This window comes from Musca domestica, unplaced genomic scaffold (assembly GCF_030504385.1).
Source record: "Musca domestica strain aabys unplaced genomic scaffold, Musca_domestica.polishedcontigs.V.1.1 63, whole genome shotgun sequence".
NCBI lineage: Eukaryota > Metazoa > Arthropoda > Insecta > Diptera > Muscidae > Musca > Musca domestica.
In genome coordinates, this window is record NW_026712370.1 from 2,591,885 (window position 1) to 2,616,851 (window position 24,967).

The following is a 24,967-nucleotide window of genomic DNA, read 5'->3' on the forward strand; positions in this document are numbered from 1 at the left end:
GACTCTAATACAACCTCCAGAATATAATATAATATTCGGCATTTATTCTGATGCCTCGGTCGATTAATACGAGCGGAGGACGACCATCGGCTGTTATGGCGGCCCACACCATCATCATGGCCGGCGCTTGAGTTCTGTTGGCCAACCGAAGGTGAACATTTTCAGCTGACCTCTTTGGCATGTAAACATGATCATTTTATTTGTTTACAAACTGCTGGACAACGAACGTTTTCTCAACGGAGTAAACCAAATTCGACAGTTCACCACTTTCGGTCAAGCGAAGCAATTCTTTAGCTCTTTTGAGTCTATTTTCTTTCTGTTGCGGTGTAAGTTCTTGCACTTTTTTGAAATTTCAATGGCTTTACCTCAAGCTCATTTTTCAATATTTGCCGAATGAAATATTGCGATATGTTCAGCTCACGAGCCATTTTTCGGCCACTGCGACGCGGCCGATCGATCAAGTCGCTTCTTTACTTTTCGAACCATTTCTGCTGATGTTGCTGTTTTCTTCCGTCCACTTCCTTGACGTCGGGCTACGCTACCAGTATCACGGTAACGAGCGATGGCATGAGACACAACATATTTATTCACATTTAAATGCTGGAGTGCTCTAACGATAGCCACTTGTGGTTTTCCAGTCAAATATAAAGAAATCACACTATCACGCATGAATTCCATCACGAATACCTTTTTTCTGGAAAGGAAATTTTCTGGAATAATTTTTACAGCTGTCGGACGAGTGGCTTAGAAATGACAGCAGTCTGAATTTGGTTGCAATTTCTTCATCTCACCCTGTCGGTCTTTTAGTTCCATAAAAATATTTTTGAAATACAGTGTTGCCCATATTCGACGGACCTTTGGGCCCATTCCAATCGACGAGGCTTGTCCGCAGGCAACATTCTTTGCGTCAATTGAATTTTGTACGGGAAAAAATGCAAATCAATGACAATAGTCCGTTGTAAAGTGGATCGAGCCATGCCCAACTGCTGAGAACGGCGTTTTTGGGATGTTCTTGGGGACCTCTCAACACTGGCTCGTACGGCAGCGATATTCTCGGCCGATCGCCTTGGTCGACTTTTATATGGCCTCTTCGGATTAGAAAGAGCCTTACCAGTCGAAAATGTTTCGTATAAACGCTTAATGGTGTTCTTAGAAGGCGCACTTCTCACATTTTTTAATGTTTTAAAGGAATGTTGAGTTTTCACAATTGACTTCTTCTGTTGAATGTAAATTTCAACTATTTCAGAGCGCTCGCGTGGCGTGTATTGGTTCATGGTAAAAATCTGCTTGGACTGACGCTTCAAACGCGGTATGTCATTAAGCGATGTGACATCTCTGTCAAAAGTTATGGCGTTGCCAAATGGGTCAGTCGAATATGGGCAACCCTGTACTTCGTAATTTTAAACTTTCACAAAAGTTTCACAATTATAGTTTTTAAAACGATCCTCTTAAAATTTTTGGGGAATATGGGCATTTTTGTTCTTCAACAAGTATTTCTAAAACTTTCATAGTTACAACCTTAAGCCTCAAAATTATTGTTTAAAATTTAATTTTTCTTTCTCAACTTTCATTAAATTAAACTCTTTAAAATTAATGTTCCTTTAAAAAATAATACCCGTCCTTTTTAAGGATTGTTTGAAAATCAAATAAAAAAATAAATCATCACTCATTAAGCGCCATCAAACCATAAAAAATTATAAACATATTTGGTCATTTATCATATTTTTCCATGCCGACGTTTGTGTGTATTAAATCAGTTAATTAATACACAAAAATGGAATAAAGTAAAAACCCTTTTTAAAAAATAAGCAAATATTTCCACAACCACAAGACGTCATTAAAAGTTTTTTTTTGTGCCCAACTGTCAATGACAATCAAATAAAGTGCTCCACGCACACACCTCCTCTGCCACCTCAGCTAAAAATGTAAACAATAGATGTTGTTTTTATAATATTTCCAAACAAAAATATCTGCCTTTTTTCCCAACAACAGCATCAACCTCGTCGTCATCGTCATCATCATCATCTCATTTTCTATTCTCCAGTCATTATAGTAGTAGACCTCTAATTGGGGACATAAGTACGGACGTATCCTTCAACCAACCAACAACCACAAACAAACTTAGAGCCTCTATGCCTCTTCCATTGTCTGTTTGGGGAGAAAACAGAAAAAAGATAAATAACGCCGTCCCAACCCATGAAATGGAAACAAAAACAAATTTCTATGCAACCGCAACAAAGAGATCGGCATCCATTTGACCACTCTGCCATAATGACAGAAAAAAACGTGTTTTGTTGGCTTTGTTATTTCTTGGGAAAATAGAACTATGGAACTCTGCGTTGTCGTTCCTCGTTTTAGCCTCCTATTAAAATTTGAAAATTAGACAAATGAAAGAACTATTATCGAAAGGGATCAATCAAATATTGCAGCAAATTTAATATGAAAACTCTGTGATTACATTACACTGTGCGACAATATTCATTTTTTCTCATAATTACAGGAAAATTCCATTAGATTATGGAAGAAGAGCTAAGAATGGAAGACACGTGTATCTGCGTTTTAAAAGTTTATATTGTAACATTATTTTTAAAGGAAGGAGACCGTTCCACTTGTACAAAATTTTTGGAAGTTTTCGGTTTTCTCCGCCAATTATATTGAAAACCATATGAGGAATAGTTTTGGTCGAAATTTTTCACCCTCAAAGGTGTCGTTTTGGTTCATCTTTCAAAAATAATTTACCAACTTATTTGTCATAAAAAATCGCAATATTTCTGTTTGTGCTAGGTCAGGTGCGAAAAAAATGGCTAACTCCATAAAGTACATCCTCCACAAAGGGTTAAAATTTGGAATAATTATAACTCTTATTAAATGTAAAATAAGGGTTCGATTGTCTTCAAATTTATCACATCCCAATATTCCACCTACACAAGATCTGGTCTGAATATGGGATATATCGGTCCACTAATTTTGGTAACTTCCACACGAAGAGTAAAAATTTTGAATGATTATATCAGCCATAAATGTGAAATAAGCACAGGATTTTCTTCAATTTGCACACATCACAATATTTTTATTAACACAAGATATGTTGTGAATATGGTACATACCGTCCTAAATTTCCTCTGGTACCTTCCCCCCAAAAGGTTATTATATATTGAAATTGGAGATGATCGGTCAAAATTTAGATATAGCTCCCATATATATCTTCGTCCGATTTGCCCCTTTTTGTGCACCAAACTTCTAATATTTGCCCAAATAGTATTAAATTTTGCACATACAACCAAATTAGGCCCGAAAATAAGTATGCCAAATTTGATTGAAATCGGTTCAGATATAGCTATAGCTCCCATATATATTGTTCATCCGATTTGTTATTTTTGTTCTCCGCAGCCGTAATATGCACTCTGTAACAACAATATTTGGGGAAAAATATCAAATGCAGCTCAGAAATACCTTTGCTAAATTTTATCGAGATCGGTTCAGATTTGGATATAGCTCCTATATTTAACTTCGTCCGATTTACCCTTTTTTGTGCACCAAACGTGTAATATTTGTCCAAATGTGATAGAATTTGACACTTACGACCGAATTTGGTAAAGTTCAGATATAGCTATAGCTTCCATATATAATGTTCATCCGATTTGTTATATTTGTTACCCACAGCCGTAATATTCACTAACAAAGATTTTCAGGGAAATATATCAAATACCACTCAGAACTCTCTTTGCCAAATTTTATCGAGATCGGTTCCGATTTGGATATAGCTCCCATATATATCTTTAACCGATTTCCAATTAATTGTGCACCAAATGGGCAATACAAGTCCGAATTTAAAAGATATAAATGCTTCGGCATATTGAGACTAATGAACTTTAAATTATAATTATAATCGTAGCGTGTATGATTGAACTCTCCCATAAAAACTTTTAATTGTTATGTGGAGCTCTACTAAATTAGCAAAGTGTTGTAGGGTATTATAAAGTCGGCCCCGCCCGACTTTAAGACTTTCTTTACTGGTTAATACTTTTAACCATAACAACAGCGATTTTCATCAAACGTGGATTTAAAAATTTTTGTTAACCATAGATCTAACAGACATTTCGGTCCACATCCAGTCTCATAGCCACATGTCGGTTCAGTTCGGTCGGACCAAATCGAACGACTGTGGAAAAAAAATTTTCCAAAAATAAATCCGTTAACAATTCTATTAAAATCTTGGATGTGCATAGGCAACTTTTGTCACAGCCATTATAGTATTCAAATACGAAACTTGAAGCAATTCCGGCGAATAACGTCACAAAAACATCAAAATGCCGAATATAGGGAGGTACCGTTGTAGGGACCTATATACAAGACTGAATGTCGCTGAAATCAGCAAATACCGAATACAGGGAAACACCGATATATGGGGGGTATACAAAGACCTGGAACAAATCTAAACGTATTCTAAAATTTGATGCTATTTTCGACATTTTTTGCATTTATTCGATAAAATTAAAAAAAGTAAAAATTATGGTGTTTAGCTTTGTTGCATTTTTTTATCTCCCCCGTATATGGTCAACAATATTATGCAGGGAGAGATTTTGTCAGTTCTGAACTCAAAATGTCAAGTAACTCATGAATGGGTTTAAAATTATTTTAGAAACCTTCAAAATATCGAAAATTAGGAGGTACAGTAAAATGGGGTCTATGCCAAATAGAGAAGCAACCTTAAGCAAGGAGGGATTATATCTACTCCGAACTCTGAAAAACATTCAAAACATTCAAAAATACCGATAATCAGGAAATAACGCTATACGGGGCCTTGCCGAAACGTGAACCAATATGTCCCTTTTTTAATACCAAACATACTAGGGGTAATATAAATGTGTGAGCAAAATTTCAAAGCGATAGAATGTTTCTCTGAATTAATATCCGTTTTTGGGAATCTCACCCCACTGTGCGAACACAAAAGAATATTTAAGGGAAAATTAATAATAATAATATTTTTTTTTTTTTTTTTTTTGTATTCTACAATGTATTTCAATTGTTTTCTTACACGAATGTTCTCCAAAAATTATTAATGAAGCTAAAAAAAAAAAGAAATAATAGTGTTAAGGCCGATTTGTTGACCATTTAATGGGCTACGAAAAATTGACTGGTTAGGGGACTCTTGTTCTTGAGTTGTCCTTAAAGTTTAGCCCTCAAAAGTGTTTAAATATTTATGACTTTCTGTCTTTTAAACAAGATTCAGACTTTTGATATTTTTGCTTGCTACGATTCCGTATTATTATCACTAATACTGCCGAGGACACTGTGTACCTAAAATGCTCGGATTCCAATGAATTTTAATACGAAAACTTCAAATAAACTGATGCCGGGGAACTTTGCGATGTTAAATTTTAAAATTTTTTGTTAAATTTTCTTCTAATCTGCTGAATTTTTTTCTGCATTTATATTTTGTGTGCAACCGTGAAATCGATGGTATTCCCAATCACACACCTAAGAAAATGATTTTTAATGTGTCTTTCAACATTTTAGCAATCTGTGTTAAAATCTTTATGTATTACAACTGAATCAGTTTTTAAATACAGCGCCCCAACTCAAGTCACTTTTAAACTATTTTGTTTAAATTTAACCTTTTTTTCGATTTACAAATGTTTATCGCAGATGTTTACAGTCATGCAATCCTTCTTCTTTTCAATAATTGCCCTCTTTTCCTCTTTCTGTCAATCTTCTTATTTTCATACTCGTATATTTTTCTCGTTTTTACTTTCAGTGAATTTATCAATAGCCGATGCAATGGTGTCGAGCCTTAATGTCACGTTCAGTTATATTTACATGCTGGACAATAATTGGGCTTTCGGACAGCTGTACTGTAAAATATCGCAATTTATTGCAACTCTCAGCATAAGTGCATCGGTATTCACTCTGATGGCGATATCAATCGATAGGTAAGTGAATTATTTAAATTAAATTTTTATGTTACACCGAGAGGTAAGCGTGATGCAGTGCATCAATAGCAGAAGCAGCAGCAACAGCAGAACAGTAGAAGTGACTATAAATAAAATTGACGAAAAAGTGTATGTACACTTTAATTATTATGGCTGCAGTTGAGAATTAAATTTACAGATTGACCAAGTGAAAACCAATAAGTTCCGCCGCGCCGAACTTTTTACTCCCTCCACCATTGGGTAAATAAAACATTTTTATATAAAAGTATATGAATTCAAACGTGTTCCACTTTAAACAACAAATACCAAATGTTATTAAACTTTCCAAAAAATCATAAAGCGTGAGAGGCCGTTATATAGGGGCCATATCAAAACCTGGAACCTCTATAGACAATTTATACTTCAAGGATTGTCATCTACAAAATCGACTAAAATACCAAATTTGAAACAACGTGGAAAACGTGGATATAAATATTCAATGTTCTGCCACCGGAGCTAAATACTGAATGTCTAGAGGTACCACTATGTGGGAGCTATACGAAAACGTGGACCTATACATACTACATTCCGCCACAGGAGCTAGAATCCATAACGAACTACAAATGCACTTTTTTTAGACAAATCGGCCGAAAAATAGGGCAAAAATCATAAAAACACCGAAAATGCAACAAACTTCAGACTGCTGTCATTTCCAAGCCACTCGTCCGACAGCTGTTAAAATTATTCCAGTGACAGCTCATTATATTGTTGACAAGGGTACAAAAGCATTTTGGTGAGAATTTTGCAGAAAAAAGTTATTCGTGATGGAATTCAAGCGTGATAGTTTGATTTCTTTATATTTAGCTGGAAAATCACAACTGGCTTTCGTTAGAGCACTCCAGCATTTTAATGTGAATAAATCTTTTGTGTCTCGAGCCATCGCACGTTACTGTGATACTGGTACTGGTAGCGTAGCCCGACGTCAATGAAGTGAACGGAAGAAAACAGCAACATCAGCAGAAATGGTTTAAAAAATAAAAAAGCGACCTTATCGAAACCCGCGTGGCAGTGGCCCAAAAATGGCTCGTGAGCTGAACATATGGCAATATTCCATTCGCAAATATTGAAAAATGAACTCGGGGTAAAGCCATTGAAATACCAAAAAATGCAAGAACTTACGCCGCAACGGAAAGAAAATAGACTTGCCGAATTTGGTTTTCTCCGATGAGAAAACATTCGTTGTCCAGCAGTTTGTAAACAAACAAAATGATCGTGTTTACTTGCCAACGAGATCTGCTAAAAATGAGCACCTTCGGTTGGCCACCAGAACTCAAGCGCCGGCCATGGTGATGGTTTGGGCCGCCATAACAGCCGATGTTTATCGACCGTGGCATCAGAATAAATGCCGAATATTATCTATTATGGAGGGTGTATTAGAGCCTTGGGCTCGCAAACATTTTGGCCGCAGACCTAGGACATTCCAACAGGACTCAGCACGCGCTACTCAAAAATGGTTACAAAATGAGGTTCCTGGCTTCATTTCCAACGCACAAAGGGCACCAAAACCTCCGGATACCAATCCGTTGGACTATTGTGTCTGGAGTATTTTGGAAAGCAAGGTTGGCCCTAAAAAATACCAAAATGTCGATCACCTCAAGCAAGCGCTTCGCCAGGAATGGGCCAAAATATTGGCCGTTTGAAGGCCATAATTCGTGCCAAAGGTGACTAATTCGAACAAATCTAAACTGATTCTGAAATTTGATGCAATTTACGACATTTTTGCTTTGATTCAATAAAATTATAAAAAAAATGTAAAAATTGTGGCATTTGACTTTTTTGTAGTTTTTTTACCTCACCCTGTTCATACTATGTTCCGACACAGGAGCTAGAACCCATTACGAACTACAAACTCAATTTTTTTGACAAATTGGTGAAAAAATATGGCAAAAATCATCAAAACACCGAAAATTGAGAGATACCGTTACCATGGACCTATATATACTATGTTCCGCCAACGGAGGTAGAACCCATTACAAACTACAAATACCAATTTTTGGACAAATTGGTGGAAAAATGTGCCAAAAATCATCAAAACGCCGAATATCGAGAGGTATGTGGGGGCTATACAAAAACGCGAACCTTGTCCAAATTCATCAAAATACCGAATATTTGGCGGCTATACCAAAACGTGGACAGATATGTCACATTTTCAATACCAACCATCCTAGATACAATACAAATTATTCTGCCAAATTTCTCTCTACGTCAAATAATGTGGTCTGTATCGTGATTTCAACAGATAGACATACAGACCGACTGACGTCGTAAAATCGACTTAGAATTTTATGCTGATCATGAATATATATACTATAATAATAATAATAATAATAATAATAATAATAATAATAATAATAATAATAATAATAATAATAATAATAATAATAATAATAATAATAATAATAACAATGATAATAATAATAATAACAATAATAATAATAACAATAATAATAATAACAATAATAATAATAATAATAATAATAATAATAATAATAATAATAATAATAATAATAATAAAAATACTAATAAAAAAATAATAATGATAATAATAATAATAATAATAATAATAATAATAATAATAATAATAATAATAATAATAATAATAATAATAATAACAATAATAATAATAATAATAAAAATCTGCTAAAAATGACCACCTTCGGTCATTTATAATAATAATAATAATAATAATAATAATAACAATAATAATATTAATAATAATAATAATAATAATAATAATAATAATAATAATAATAATAATAATAATAATAATAATAAACCTCACAGCTTATATTGGGGGTAATGCCTATTTTATCACAGGCCTTGAAAGGCCTGATGTTAAAACACAAAGTCTCTTTTTATCTCTGATTCTTTCATTTCACAACAGAAGTTTAACTTAGCAATTCTGCACCTCAGCTACCTTTTCTCATGCCCCTTTCTTTCCACGTAAAAATCTCCATTTGTTTAATCATCAACCAACATTGGAGAGTATGACTTTTTTTCTTCTTGTTCTTCGCCTCCCTGTAATTGATTCCACTTAAAGCTAGCGGATATGTTCGACAATCCTGTATGAAGTGCTTTACGTATTTCATTGAACAAAGTTGTGAGAAAGAACACGCACCACAGTTTCGAGTGGATCGAGTTTTCATCCTACTCGTGAAACAAAAGCTAACAAGCAGACAGAAAAAAAGCAACTACACGCTTTTATGGATTTAGTTATTAAACTCAAGCTTCATCATAAACTGCTTCACAACAACTACAAAGTTGGGAAAACTCAAATATTTTTGTTTGATTTTTTTGTGTCGGAAACTTTGTTTGCGGCTCATTAACAAATGTTTACATGAGTACTAAAGTTTAGTGAGTGTGGCAATTGACGACGGGGAGAAATGGGTACTAAAACATTGTAACGCCCATAAATCACGTCGTATTTATAAACTTTGTATCGATTAAGAGTTGCTTTCCTATGATACACTTTAATAGAGACATTTATAATGTCAGAGGGCATAGAGGGGACCCCATTGACGTGAAAGTTTGTATTCTTAAATTGAAGTGTTTCCGACATACTTATAAGGAAGGCTGTTTTTGATTTGTCGAGCCTGTAATTAACCCATACAAGGGCTAAGCGATAATTGTATATTTAATACATATTAGCTTTCTTTGGCTAGCGGAAAATTCATTAAAAGCTGAGTCCAGAGCTTTTTAAAAAGTCTATGAATTTTAAAACTTCCCTCGTTATACCCTCAACCACGAAAGGGAGGTGTCACTCCGTTTGTAACATCCCTAACTATTCGTCATAGAACCTAAAACGTACCTACAGGGTGAGATGAAAAATCTGCAACCAATTTCAGACTGTTGTCATCTCTAATCCTCTCGTCCGACAGCTGTTAAAATTATTCCAGTGATAGTTCATTATATTGTTTATAAGCGTACAAAAGCATTTTGGTGAGAATTTACCAGAAAAAAAATTATCCGAGGAGGAATTCAAGCGTGATAGCGTGATTTCTTTATATTTGACTGGAAAACCACAAGTGGCTATCGTTAGAGCACTCCAGCATTTAAATGTCAATACATCTTTTGTGTCTCGTACCATCGCTCGTTACCGTGATACTGGTAGCGTAGCCCGACGTCAAGAATGTGGATGGAAGAAAACAGCAACATCGAAGAGTAAAAAAGCGACTTTATCGAAACCCGCTTCGCAGTGGCCGAAAAATGGCTTGTGAGCTGAACATATCGCAATATTCCATTCCTCAAATATTGAACAATGAACTCGAGGTAAAGCCATTGAAATTCCCAAAAGTGCCAGAACTTACACCGCAACAGAAAGAAAATAGACTCAAAAGAGTTGCTTTGCTTAGCCGAAAGTGGTGAACTGCCGAATTTGGTTTTCTCAGATGAGAAAACAAAATGATGGTGTTTACTTGAGGTCACTGAAAATGTGCACCTTCGGTTGACCACCAGAACTCAAGCGCCAGCCATGATGATGGTGTGGGCCGCCATAACAGCCGATGGTCGCTCTCCCTTGTATTAATCTACCATGGCATCAGAATAAATGCCGAATATTATCGTGAAAATATTCTGGAGGGTGTATTGAAGCCTTGGGCACGCAAACATTTTGCCCGTAGACCTCGGACATTCCAACAGAACTCAGCACTCAGCACGCGCCACCCAAGAATGGTTACAAAATGAGGTTCCTCGCTTAATTTCCAGCGCACAATGACAGCGCCACCAAAATCTCCGGATACCAATTCGTTGGACTATTGCGTCTGGAGTATTTTAGAAAGCAAGGTTGGCACTAAAAAATACCAAAGTGTCGATCACCACAAGCAAGCGCTTCGCCGGGAATGGGCCAAAATACCGCAGAGCAACATTTGGGCAGTGTGTGACGGTTTCATTGGCCGTTTAAAGGCCATGATTCGTGCCAAAGGTGACCAATTCACACAAATCTAAACTTATTCTAAAATTTAATGTTATTTCCGACATTTTTTGGTTTCATTCAATAAAATTTAAAAATTGTGGCGTTTGAATTTATTGCAGTTTTTTTAGCTCACCCTGTATACATATATATATGGTGACTTATATTGATGAGGAATAATTTTGTATTTGAAATTATCCTTAAATAATGATGCTTTGTAGAAGAATTTTGTAAGATGATGTTTTGCTTAAACAGTTCTTTGCGAATTACTAGCGTTTGGGTAAGATTCAGATTTTTAATAAAGACTAGGATCTTAAGTAGAATCATATGGGGGCTTTTACTAAAATGTTAACAAAATTTGAAAAAAGGACAAAAATGGTATCCTTAGTGGCTCGCTTCAGATTTAATTTTTTTAACAAAACAATTCTCGTATTGGTATCAGTTATATAGCCCAGAACACTATATACCTCAATTTCAAGGATTCCAAGGAATTCAAATCCGATAATTGCAAAAGTATAATTCCTGCAAACTTTCAAACCGTATCGGCGGTCTTCTATTTTTAGTATAGTTTTTTTAGTATAAACATTGAATTTTTTTGCTCAAAATTAAAAAACAAGCAAGAAAGGGCTATAGTCGTGCGGGGCCGACTATGTTATACCCTACAACACAACAATATGTTAGAAGCCACCTTATTTCCAAATCCATATTGGAAGATTTCGCTTTTGAAATTAGGATTTTGACTAGGGAAATTTGCCCAACATTTATGCACTCCGTCGGCCGGTTAGTTGTTGTAGTCCATTTTACAGATAAATATAATCAAATGGTCATCCAAAATGCTAGAATTCTTCCCTGTCCTTAACTCTCTTCAAAGGTGTGTTGATTGGCTTCAATTGCATGATCGGAAAAACATTTCTGTTTTTGGTTAATTTGAACCCCTAAATATTTTGCAATCATCTCCAAAATCAAGAAGTCCCTCTGTATCTCCAAATTTAGACTCATCTATATGATTTGCTTGTCTACGATATTTGGCTATATTCGTCAATGAAATCAGCATAAAAAAACCAGAAATTCGCCTTTTGTGTATTTCGTAATGTAATGTTGGTATTTTTTCACACAATATTAGTGGTCCATTGTACCCGCTGTCCTAACTCTAACTTTATGCGAGATTTTGTGTCCTTTGGTTTCTATTTGTGACCTTTATAACGGCTGCAAAATCAGGAAAATTTTCATTGTTGGTCCATTTCAACCCCCTAATATATTGCGGACATCTTTGAAAACAATAGGCCTAGCCCTTCTGAGCCCAACCCTATACGGACGATATTTGCAATACTTATATAATATCCCCAACCTGTGTTGTAAGGTGACAAATATTACAAAATATTATAATTTTTTAGATTTTATACTTTTATGTCAAGAGGGCATTCTGAATTGACAAAATTTGTCAAAATCGGTCCAGCCATTCTTGAGATATAAGCATTCTAACTAACATCCCCTTCCCTACACATTGTATATATTTCGCTATATATAACCGATATATTTACTATTGGCATCTACGTAACGGTCAGAATTGACCAGTTCGTCCATTTTGTGATTTCGCCGGGATTAAAAATATTCGGGGTTTAATGGAAAATTTGACTTTTATTTAACACAAATGTTGTGGCCTATTTCACCCACTAAATATTACCCGATGACCATCAAAATTGGAAGGCTTCTGCCCAGACCTAAGATCTAGCCCCATGCTAACTTCCGCTTTCAGTGGTCTATAGTTGCGACCTGTAGAGCAACTGCAAAATTAAGAATTTTTTCAGTTTTAAGTCCATTTCAACCCCTAAATATTATGCGATCATCTCCAGAAGAAATAAGGTTCTATTCTGACCCAGCCTCACCTCCATTCTAAATTTCGTGAAGATCGGGCCGCAAATATACCTGTAGAGTGATTACAAATTAACATGGACAGACGGACGGACGGACATACATAGCTAGATCGACTCAGCTCGGCGAGATAGGAAGATCCATATATACTTTCCTATGTGGGAAACCAATATTTCGTAGTGTTACATAATTTTTGGCCCAATCAAACTTATAATATCCCCAACACATAGTGTTGTAGGGTATAAATAGATGAAGAATTTTAAATAATAACGTTTTTGTACTAACGGATTATACTCCTACTTTTCTGAAAATACAACCACGCGAAGTTAATTTATTCCCGAATAATTAAAAACTTTTTGTGATGTTGGGAAAAAAGGGTAACAAAATGGTCCACACCCAATCTTTTAAAAAAAATCTCAGTTACAAAAATAAAAACGTACTCTCCTAATTAAATTTTGATTTAATTAATGCATTTTTCCCAAGTTGTGTTAATTAGCCCCCAAATTTCAACGAAGGCCAGCCTTTATTTTTTCGATGTCAATAAATTTTGCAGCTTGATGGAAAAACCTAAAACAATTTCCCAGAAGATAACACGAAAATAGCTTTATGTTATTATTGAATTATTAAATTCCATTTAAAAAAGGCGAAACCAGCTGCTGCGGCTGCTACCTTTCTATGAAATCTACCACACAAAAAAAAGTCAAAAGTTAATTTTCCCCTCGGAAAACCAAAATCCGACTCACAAAACAAAAAAAATAAAAAAACACGAGAACAGAAAATCCTTAATCTAACTTTTTCCAACTCGATGGAAATTTATTGGATGGACTTTTCAATGACTTTTATCAACTTGAATTTTCACTGCTGCTGTTGCCGTTTCAGTTATTTAAAGCCAGCTTCAAGTTTTGGTGTTTTTTCTTTCATTATTATTTTTTTTTTTTTTATTTTCGACCACTAAGAAGAGATTCATGGAGTGTCCTTAACAACCAACGTGTTGTTATTGTTGCTGCTATTTTTTTGCTGTCTTTCTTTCCAGGTATGTGGCCATAATGAAGCCTTTGAAACCACGTATGAGCAAACGCAGTAATTTGGGTATTGCCGCCGTTATCTGGATAGCCTCGGCCATAATATCGTGTCCCATGCTCTTGTTCTACACCACCGAGGATATTTCCAGCAAGGATGGCATACGGACGGTTTGCTTTCCTGAATGGCCGGATGGTACAATGAATCATTCCAACCAAGAGTACATGTAAGTATGATGACGATGTTGATGCTAAAAAACCAGAAAAAGATTAATTGGGTTTGATGTGATGTTTTTGCGGTTGGTTGGCGGGGGGGTGTCTTGATTGGATATGTTTGTGGGAGGATAGCCGGGCGTGAGAACATGACAAAGAAGACGCATTCAAATTTTAAAAATCCATTAATTGTTGGTAACGAATGTAAACAACCACGAACGTTAAAAGAGTGTTCATTAATTCGGCTTCCAAATGGAGGGAATGGATGGAGAATGAAGTGAAAGGAGGGCTTCAAGGAATTTCAATTTTTTATTTTTTTTTTTGTGGATGTCGTAATGGATTTTGTAAGATTTTTTCAAAGACCATCTTAATTTTTTTAAACATCATTTTTTATAAAAAAGAGAGTTTTTGAAAAATTCGAAGGAAAATAATATCATAGACCATAGTCATGCCTCTTATAGAGAATTTTAAATATTGTCTAAGACCATATACAAATGTAACCCGTAAGGAAATGCGTACTATGCGTATTCAGTCAGGCTCCCGTAACAAAAAAGTATATATTGGGAATTTATGTGAAGTAGATCATAACAACTATGAACCTTATTTGAATGCGTACCATGGCTTTAAAGTAGTCACAATTTGGAAACTATATCGAACTCTGAATCGATGTTCAACAAATTAGATTGAGGCTTTTTGTAACGCTAGTACCAAATAACTTTGCTGTTTTTATATAATTCTTATCGAAGTCATATAGTGCATGATATGACTTCGATAAGAATTATATTTAAAGAAGTAAAAAAACTGTAAGTTCGGCTGGACCGAACTTTGAATTTGGAAAGAATTTGACAATTTAAAAAAATAATAATGCGTTCAAAATTCTGTTAAAATCTTAAATACAGGGTTGCCCATATTCGACGGACCCATCTGGCAACGCCATAACTTTTGACAGAGATGTCACATCGCTTAATAACACACCGCGTTTGAAGCGTCAGTCCAAGCAGATTTTTACCATGAACCAATACACACCACGCGAGCGCTCTGAAATAGTTGAAATTTATATTCAACAGAAGAAGTCAATTGTGAAAACTCAACGTGCTTTTAAAACATTAAAAAATGTGAGAAGTGCGCCTTCTAAGAACACCATTAAGCGTTTATACGAAAAATTTTCGACTGGTAACGCTCTTTCTAATCCGAAGAGGCCAAAAAAAGTCGACCAAGGCGATCGGCCGAGAATATCGCTGCCGTACGAGCCAGTGTTGAGAGGTCCCCAAGAACATCCCAAAAACGCCATTCTCTGCAGTTGGGCATGGCTCGGTCCACTTTACAACGGATTATTCGCATTGATTTGCATTTGTTCCCGTACAAAATTCAATTGATACAAAGAAAGTTGCCTGCGGACAAGCCTCGTCGATTGGAATGGGCCCAAAGAGTCATCGAAATGGCCGAAGATGACGAGCAATTTTGGAACAAAATTATCATGTCCGATGAAGCCCATTTCACATTGAATGGGACCGTAAATAAGCAAAATTGCCGTTTTTACGCCACTGAAAATCCTCAGGAGATTCAAGAAGTGCCTCTTCATGACGAAAAAGTCACAGTTTGGTGCGGCGTTAATGCGAAAACGGTCATTGGGCCGTTTTTCTTCTAAAATGAAAATGGCCATGCTGTTACCATCAATCAGGAGCGTTATCGCGACATGATGACCAATTTTGTGATGCCAATTATTCGTCGAAAGCGTATGAGGCAGTTCTGGTTTCAACAAGACGGCGCTCCACCGCACACAAGTCGCATAACAATCGATTTTCTGAAGAATTTGTTTCCGGGCCGTTCGCCCGATTTGACGCCGCCTGAGTTCTTCTTGTGGGGATATTTGAAGTCAAAAGTTTACGTTAACAAGCCAAGGACCGTAGAAGAGCTCAAGGACAACATTCCTGAAGAAATAGCCGCTATTCCGGCCGAAATGTTGGCAAAAACGATGGAAAATGCAGCAAAAAGGGCACAATACGTCAACAACGCCAGAGGCGGCCATTTGAGAGATATCATATTCAAAAATTGATGTAAACAAATCTACTTGGAACTAAAATATTGAAGCAATAGATACACCGGACCGAGTTTCACCAACTGGAAAAATTCGGTTGAATATGAAAAATCTATCCAATTTGGGTTGATATTATATATTTGGTGGACAATTACCGTAAAATCGGATGAAAATCGATAAAACATGGCAGAGATATTTTCGAGCTGTATCTGATTTGCGGTATCAAATATCCTTGTTGTGGAGTAAATATTACGCATGTATGGGACTTAAAACCCCAAATCGGATGAAACCTATGTATATAGGTTTGTTCACAAAAATACATATATCTGAACCGAATTTCAATAAATTTTCAAGTGATTGTTTCTAGGGTGAATTTAGTCGGAATTGCCAAGATTCAGTTCATTTGAGCTGATCTCGGGTAAAGATATGTATATATCCAAATCTGATCTCCGATCTCGACAAAATTTGACGTATTACGGATGTGAGAGACTCAAACACCAAATCGAATGAAACGTATATATGGGAGCTATAGCTATATCGGAACCTAGTTTCACCAAATTTGATGTACCTTACTTGTTTCTAGAATGAATTTAGTCGGAATTGCCAAGATTCAGTTCATTTGGGCTGATATCAGCAGAGAGCAGAAGTATTACTGGGCTGTATCTGATATATGGTATCAAGTATTCTTGTGGAGTGCATATTACGCATGTGAGAGACTTAAACACCAAATCGGATGAAACTTATATATGGGAGCTATAGCTAACCGATTTTCTCAAAATTGTATGTACTTGCTTCTATTCGAGTCATTTGAAGATATTTATGGGAGCTATATCTAAATTCGAACCGATTCTCGCCAATTTTAATAGGGTTTGTCTTTGGGCCAAATAAATATTGGTTGGAAATTTAATGTCAATCAGTTAATAAATGCGGCCTGCATTTTGTTCACAAAAATACATGGACAGACGGACTGATATGCATAAATCGACTCATAAAGTAATTTCATGAAAATTCTCAAAAGTTACTATGGGTCTATCTCGCTCCCTTCTCCATGTTACAAACAAAAGCACAAATATATAATACCCTTAGGTTATAAAAACCACAATTATGAGATTAAGCCTAACAATTTTGCAATAACAAAATAACTACGGCGTCCCGAACAAAAATGCCAACACTGGTCTGATTTCTTGGATTTATAGGAATTTTTATACCCTCCACCTTGGAAAGAGGGTATATTAACTTTGTCATTCCGTTTGTAACATCTTTAAATATTCGTCGTAGACCCCATAAAGTATATATATCCATAATCAGCATAAAATGTTAAGTCGATTCAACGATTTCTGTCTGTCTGTCTGTTGAAATCACGATACAGACCACATTATTTGACGTAGAGCGCCAAAGCACGTTCTGGTATAGTCCCCATATAACGGTACCTCCCCATATTCGGTATTTTGATGACTTATGCCACATTTTTTTTTTACGGATTTGGCTGAAAATTGGTATTTGTAGGTCATAACGGGTCCCTGTACGTGTGGCAAAACATTGTATGTGTAGGTCCCCGTTTTGGTATAGCCCCCATATAAAGGTACCTCCCGATATTCGGTATTTTGATTATTTTTGCCACATTTTTTCACGGATTTGTCTAAAACTTGGTATTTGTTGGTCATAATGGATTCCAGCTCCGATAGCGAAACATTGCATGTCTAGGTCCACGATTTGGTATAGTCCCCATATAACGTTACCTACCGATATTCGGTATTTTGATGGTTTTTGCCACATTTTTTCACTGATGTGTCTAAAAATTGGTATTTGTGGGTCATAATGGCTCCTAGTTCGTGTGGCGAAACATTGTATGTATAGGTCCACGTTTTGGTATTGTCCCCATATAACGGTACCTCCCAATATTCGGTATTTTGATGGTTTTTGCCACATTTTTTCACTGATGTGTCTAAAAATTGGTATTTGTGGGTCATAATGGGTCCTAGTTCGTGTGGCGAAACATTGTATGTGTAGGTCCACGATTTGGTATAGCCCTATATAACGATACCTCCCGATATTCGGCATTTTAATGTTTTTTCCATATTTCTTTTAATAAATCGACATTGAAAATTTCAGATCTTTATTAAAGTTCTAAGAAGAATAACCTATTCCCTTTAATTAATCCAACCTCAATTAACATTACCCATAATTATGTTAAAAATGCCAACAAACCTCTCACCTTCGCCTATTAATCCAATATGCCTCTTTATGATTCTAATAATAGTCTTAATTGTCTACCAAGAACAATAAAACTTTTCACATAGCTATGTACGATTATGTTGTATATCCACTTTGTCTGAAGATGATTCACAAACAACAAAAGCTCTTTGTAAATATTAGCCGGAAACACTCGTAACTGCAATCAAAGAGCGAGACAGAGAGACCAAAAGAGAGAGAGTGCGACATCAAATGTAATTGATGCCTTTTGTTCGTTGTATGCCGGCATTCATGAATTAATGAACGAATGTTTTGTTCGTTCCATACATCGAGTTGAGTTTAGTCTGACATGTTCGAAACATACACACACACACTCTAATTAGACAGATGTAATGAGCAATTATTACATGCATAAATTCATTTGAAAAGGGATATTCGAAGCAGAAAACAAACAGGCCATACAAAGGCATATTACAATGGTCATGTCTGACGATCGCATGTTAAATTTCGACAGGCGAAAATCTGTTGATGATACCAAAGGTTGTTTTGTAAACGTTGAATATGAAATGAAAAATTAATTTTCTCTTGCAAATATCATAGTTCAAATGACAAGGTTTTTCAAAAACAAAACAAAAATCCAGTCAGGCAATGAAACGTCAGAAGCAATGAAAGCCATACCTTTCCCCCTAAAGGACTTAGAAAATGTGTATGATATATATGTCTAGACTCCAAAATATATTCCCAAAAATAAAATAATATTTCTTTGACATCTTTGAAATATGCAAAGGAAGATCAATAAGTCCATGACTTTTCAGACTTCTCTAATAATTAAATGATATGCAAAATCAATTCCATCTAGCTTAACTATACCCTCAGCCATATGGCTATATATCATTGATATGTCATATCATGTTACGGCCAAAACGTGCCACATCGAAAAAACGGTTTAAAATCCTAGGTCTCTTTGGACCAAATCCGTTTCAGGACATCGATCTAGCGATGTCCGTCCGTCCGACTGTCTGTCTGTTTGTCTGGCTGGTGTGCGCGATAACTCTCGAAGGGAATATCCGATTTGATCCAAACTTGGTACATCGCAATATTATTATCAAACATAGGTCGAGTGCGGAGATGGGCAATATCGGTGCACTCTTTCTGGTAATTCTCCCACAAAAAGTCGAAATTTTCAAAATCAAGAGAAAGGATATTCCGATTTTACTCCAACTTTGCAAATCCTAATTCAGGGTAAGATTAAAAAACTGCAATCAACTGTGGAAAGTGGACGGAAGAAAATAGCAACATCTGCAGAAATGGTTCGAAAAGTAAAAAAGGCGACTTGATCAAAACCCGGGTCGCAGTGGCCGAAAAATTATATCGCAGTATTTCATTCGGCAAATATTGAGAAATGAGCTCGGGGTAAAGCCATTGAAATTCCAAAAAGTGCAAGAACTTACACCGTAACAGAAAGATAATGGAATCAAAAGAGCTAAAGAGTTGATTCACTTGGCCGAAAGTGGTGAACTGCCGAATTTGGTATTCTCCGATAAGAAAACATTCGTTGTCCAGCAGTTGGTAAACAAACAAAATGATCGTGTTTACTTGCCAAAGAGGTCAGCTGAAAATGTGCACCTTTAGTTGGCCACCTGAACTCAAGGCCCGGACATGGTGATGGTGTGGGCCGCCATAACAACCGATGGTCGTTCTCCGCTCGTATTAATCGACCGTGGCATCAGAATAAATGCACAGTGGCCACCAAAATCTCCGAATACCAATCTGGAGTATTTTGGAAAGCAAGGTTGGCATTAAAATATACCAAAGTGTCGACCACCTCAAGTAAGCGCTTTGCCGGGAATGGGCCAAAATACGGCAGAGCAAGATTCGGGCAACGTGTGACGGTTTCATTGGCCGTTTGAAGCCCATAATTCGTGCTAAAGGTGACCAAATATCGAACAAATCTAAAGTTATTCTAAAATTTGATGCTATTTCCGACATTTTTTGTTAAAATGTTTAAATGTTCGATTTTCTTGTACCTCATTTTCTAAAAATTATCATATATCTCATATTATATGACGGAAGTAACCAAAAAAGTCCAAACCTGACACGTCGCAATATTTATTTATTTATTTACGTCCGATAGGAAATGGCCCATTCCTTCGATACCTACTCCGTAGAGGGTCTACTATTTGAATAATCATAACAGAAGTCTAAGTATATAGTTTATTAATCGAACATTGGCTGAGGGTATACATCTGTAGGCGAAACCGAGAGCTACCTTTTAACTGGTTTTTATTGTTATTTTATCTACTTTTTGAATAAATATTTCACCAAATTCTGAACAAATTTCCTGTTCACAGAGGACATTTGTAGAAGGATTTCCTGATCCAAAATTGTGTTTTTTTAAGTTCAGATGACTTTATACATTTTTTTTTTTTTTTAAAAACCTTTTCAAGTAACTACAGATCAAGCATCCTACCTCTCTAATTTAAACATTTACAACAATCTCCTTAAAAAAAGTGATGTATTTTTATTTATAGGAGCTATATCCAAATCGGAACCGATCTCGATAAAATTTTAGCAAATATATTTCTGAGCTGTATTTGATATATTTCCCTGAATATCGTTGTTACGGAGTGCATATTACGGCTGTGGGTAACAAATATAACAAATCGAATGAACAGTAGAAATGGGAGCTATAGCTATATCTGAACCGATCTTCACCAAATTTGACATACTAGATTCTAGACTCTATTCGGTCGTAAGTGCCAAATTTCATCCCATTTGGGCAAATATTAGCCGTTTGGTGCACAATCAAAGGTAAATCGGACGAAGTTATATATGGGAGCTATATCCAAATCTGAACCGATCTCGATAAAATTTAGCAAATGTATTTCTGAGCTGTATTTGATATATTGCCCTAAATATTGTTGTTACAGAGTGCATATTACGGCTGCGGAGGACAAAAATAACAAATCGGATGAACAATATATATGGGAGCTATGGCTATATCTGAACCGATCAAATTTGGCATACTCATTTTCAGGTACAATCTGATCGTACGTGCAAAATTCCATACTATTCGGACAGATATTACACGTTTGGTGCACAATAAAAGGCAAATCGGACGAAGATATATATGGGAGCTCTATCTAAATTTTGACCGATTAACTCCAATTTCAATAGGGTTCGTCCTTGGGCCAAACAAATGATTTGTGCAAAATTTCATCTGGATAGGGCAATAAATGCGAACTGTACTTTGTTTACAAAAATACATGGACAGACGGACGGACGGACAGACAGACGGACGGACAGACAGACGGACGGACAGACAGACGGACGGACATGCATAAATCGACTCAGAATGTGATTCTATGTAGATCATCAAAAGGAACTATGGGTCTATCTCGTTTCCTTTTGCCTGTTACAAACAAATGCACAAAGACATAATACCCCGGCCACCTTGTGGTGTAGGGTATAAAAAGTAAAAAAAAAAAAAACATTTATTTCGGCCGGGCCGAACTTTACCGCAAAGGAAACATTGGTACCCATTATTACCCACAAATACCAATTTTTAGACATATTCGTGGCAAAATGTATCAAAAATCATCAAAATATCGAATATCGGGAGGTACTGCTATATGGAGCTATACAAAAACGTGAACATATGCATACAATGTTTCGCCAATGTTTCGGAGCTAGAATCCATTATTACCAACAAATACCAATTGTTAGACAAATCCGTGAAAAAATGTGGCAAAAATCATCAAAATACCAAAAATCGGGAGGTAACGTTATGTGGGGGCTATACCATATCGTGGACCCATACATACAATATTTCGCCACACGAACTGGAACCCATTATGACCTACAAAGACCAATTTTCAGACAAATCCGTGAAAAAATCTGGCGAAAATCATCAAAATACCGAATATAGGGAGGGACCATTATATGGAGACTATACCAAAACGTGGACCGATATATCTCATTTTCAATACCAACCATCCTAGACACAATACCAATTGATCTGCTAAATTTTGACACTCTACGTCAAAACAATGTGGACTGTATTGTGATTTCAACAGACAGATGGACAGACAGACAGAGGGATATCATTAAATCGACTTCGAATTTTATGCTGATATAATATATATATCTATACTTCATGGGGTCTACGACGAATATTTAGGGATGTTACAAACGGAATGACAAAGTTAATATACCCTCCTTTCCAAGGTGGAGGGTATACAAATAATTTATACCATATCAGGGACTTGTAACTAATCGCATTAACTTATTCCGATAAAAGTACTGACATTTTATTCTAACTACATAACGATTTGTAAATGCTTTGCTTTCATTTTGAAACAAACATGCAGCAAAGTAAACAAAAATATGGTCTTTAAAAAATGTTTAAGGGTTCAATTTCCCCAAAAACAGCAAACCATGTTTCCAGTTGCTCACACACACATACACACGCATAATATTCTCCTAAGTGAATATAATCTTCGGGGAGTTCTTCGACCCAATCAAAGTCACTGGCCTGCCAAAGTGGAATTTCCATCCATTTCATTTTTTTTGTAGTCCCGATGCTGTACGTGAATGCATTCACGAACAATTGCAAAAATGTTCTCCTTTCATTTATCTAATTAAAGTAAATTTTCAGCTTTTGCTGTTGTTCGTGTTGTTATTGTGTTCTGAGAGGGTAACACGTTTGCGTTTTTATGGCTCATCTGAAAGAAGATATGACGACTTGTTGTTCCTTCATTGTCCTCTGCCAGGCATTTCCCTTAAGTATATAAAGACAGGCTAAATGTGAATTCTGGCAAATAGGTAATAGGCCAGACAATGGCAGTAGCAGCAGCCGCGGCAGCTGTCGGCAGCTAAGCTGAGCCTCCACTGTTGCGCGTGACGGCTCACAACACAATGAAATCTTATTTTAATAGTTTTTGTTTCTACTTTCATATGTTTATTTATTCATTAATGTATTCGCATTCGTAAGCATATCGTAGAGTTTTTCCTGCTCTCTGGGTCTTTGTTGGCGACGGTATTCACACAAACAAAAAGCAACAAACGTAAAACATTTTATTTTTGTACAACAACACACATTGTTTTAATGTTCGTTGGTTCGTTCAACCTCTTAACGGAGGCAGGATGCTTGGAATATTTCGCTTTGTATTTTTGCCAGAAAATCCCAGATGTTGGAATCATCGCAAATGTTTCTAATCTAATTAGGTGCTAATATCAATTAACGTTATTAAAGGGCCTGGGCGTAATCCGCATCCGAAAAGAGTGTCGAAAAGGGCCACACACTGATTTTAGTGGAGAAAATCTGTTGATAATCCCTGTCGACCTTTGGGTAAGTGGTGGGAATAAAACCAATAACCATTACAGAACTTCATTACAAAAGCTTATGGGAGATGACATTGAATTTTTGGCGAAATGTTAATGTGTGGAAACAAAGGAATGGTTAAAGGATTACATAATACAAAAATACAATAACAACAATGTGATATTTGGGCATCGGAATGAAATATGCAGAGTAAGCGGAACAATTGAAGGTCACTTTTCCTAATAAATGAATTGTTTTTTCGAAAGATTAATAAAGTAAAGAACAACGTTGAAGGACTGTATAACATTTGTATCAAGTCCATAACAAACAAGTAAAAAAGCTGTAAGTTCGGCCGAGCCGAACTTTTAACACCCTCCCTCTGTTAAAATCTTAAAAATACCGAATGCCTATACGACGACGTGGACCTGCATAGGCAACTTTTTTCATAAGTTATTACAATATTTAAATGCGAAACTTGAAGAAAAATCTGTTTATAATGTAGCTAAAATCATCAAAATACCGAATATAGGGGGTACTGTTATATGGGGGCTATACGAAGACGTGGACCTGCATAGACAATTTTCTGGCATGGGCTGAAGTATCCATTACGAACTTCACATGCGAAATTTGAAACAATACCGGTAAATAATTTCGCTAAAATCTTAAAAATACCGAAAATCGGGGGTACGGCGAATGGGGCTATACGAAGACGTGACCTATAGTATAGTATAGTATAATATAGTATAGTTTAGTATAGTATAGTATAGCACAGTATAGTATAGTATAGTATAATATAATATAGTATAATATAGTATAGTATAGTACAGTATAGTATAGTATAGTATAGTTTAGTGTAGTATAGTATACTGTAGTATAGTATAGTATCCGTCATAGGAGGTAGGTTCGTGAAAAGTACTAAAGAAAAAAATACTGACTTCTAAGTCCTTTAAAATAATAAAATAAACAATAACGGTCAGAAACTCCTTAAATTAAAAAAAAAAAATTGTAGAACAGAAAGTCCTTGAAAAAAAAAATTAAACCAGATTCTTGATCAGGAAAAAATGTTTTTGGTCAGGACGAATTCTATAAAAAAAATAAAATCCACATTATTGGATGCGGAATCCTAGAAAATGTACAAAAAAACGATAGTTTGCCAAAAATACTTAGTATTCGAGAAAAATACTTTTAAAAACTTGTAATTTTTGGCCAGGAAGTCGTTGAGGAATATAAACGCGATCTCGGTCTGGAAGTCCTTGGAAAATGAAACAAGTAAAAAAGCTGTAAGTTTGGCCGGGCCAAACTTTGAATACCCTCCATCATTTGGAACGAATTTGGCAATTCTCAAAAACAATAAAATCCGTTAAAAAAATTCTGTTAAAATCTTAAAAATACCGAGTGTAGCTGTTTTTATTAGGGTCTATACGACCA

General features: G+C 35.8%; 1 protein-coding gene across 1 annotated transcript in view; it reads left to right on the plus strand.

The window, feature by feature from the left end:
* LOC101894927 (tachykinin-like peptides receptor 99D) overlaps positions 1–24,967 on the plus strand; it is a 191,810-nt gene that overhangs the window by 144,174 nt on the left and 22,669 nt on the right. The window contains exons 5-6 of the mRNA XM_059129644.1: positions 5,759–5,933; positions 13,787–13,999. Of these exons, the coding sequence (XP_058985627.1) occupies positions 5,759–5,933; positions 13,787–13,999 (388 nt within the window). The remainder of the gene's footprint in view (positions 1–5,758; positions 5,934–13,786; positions 14,000–24,967) is intronic.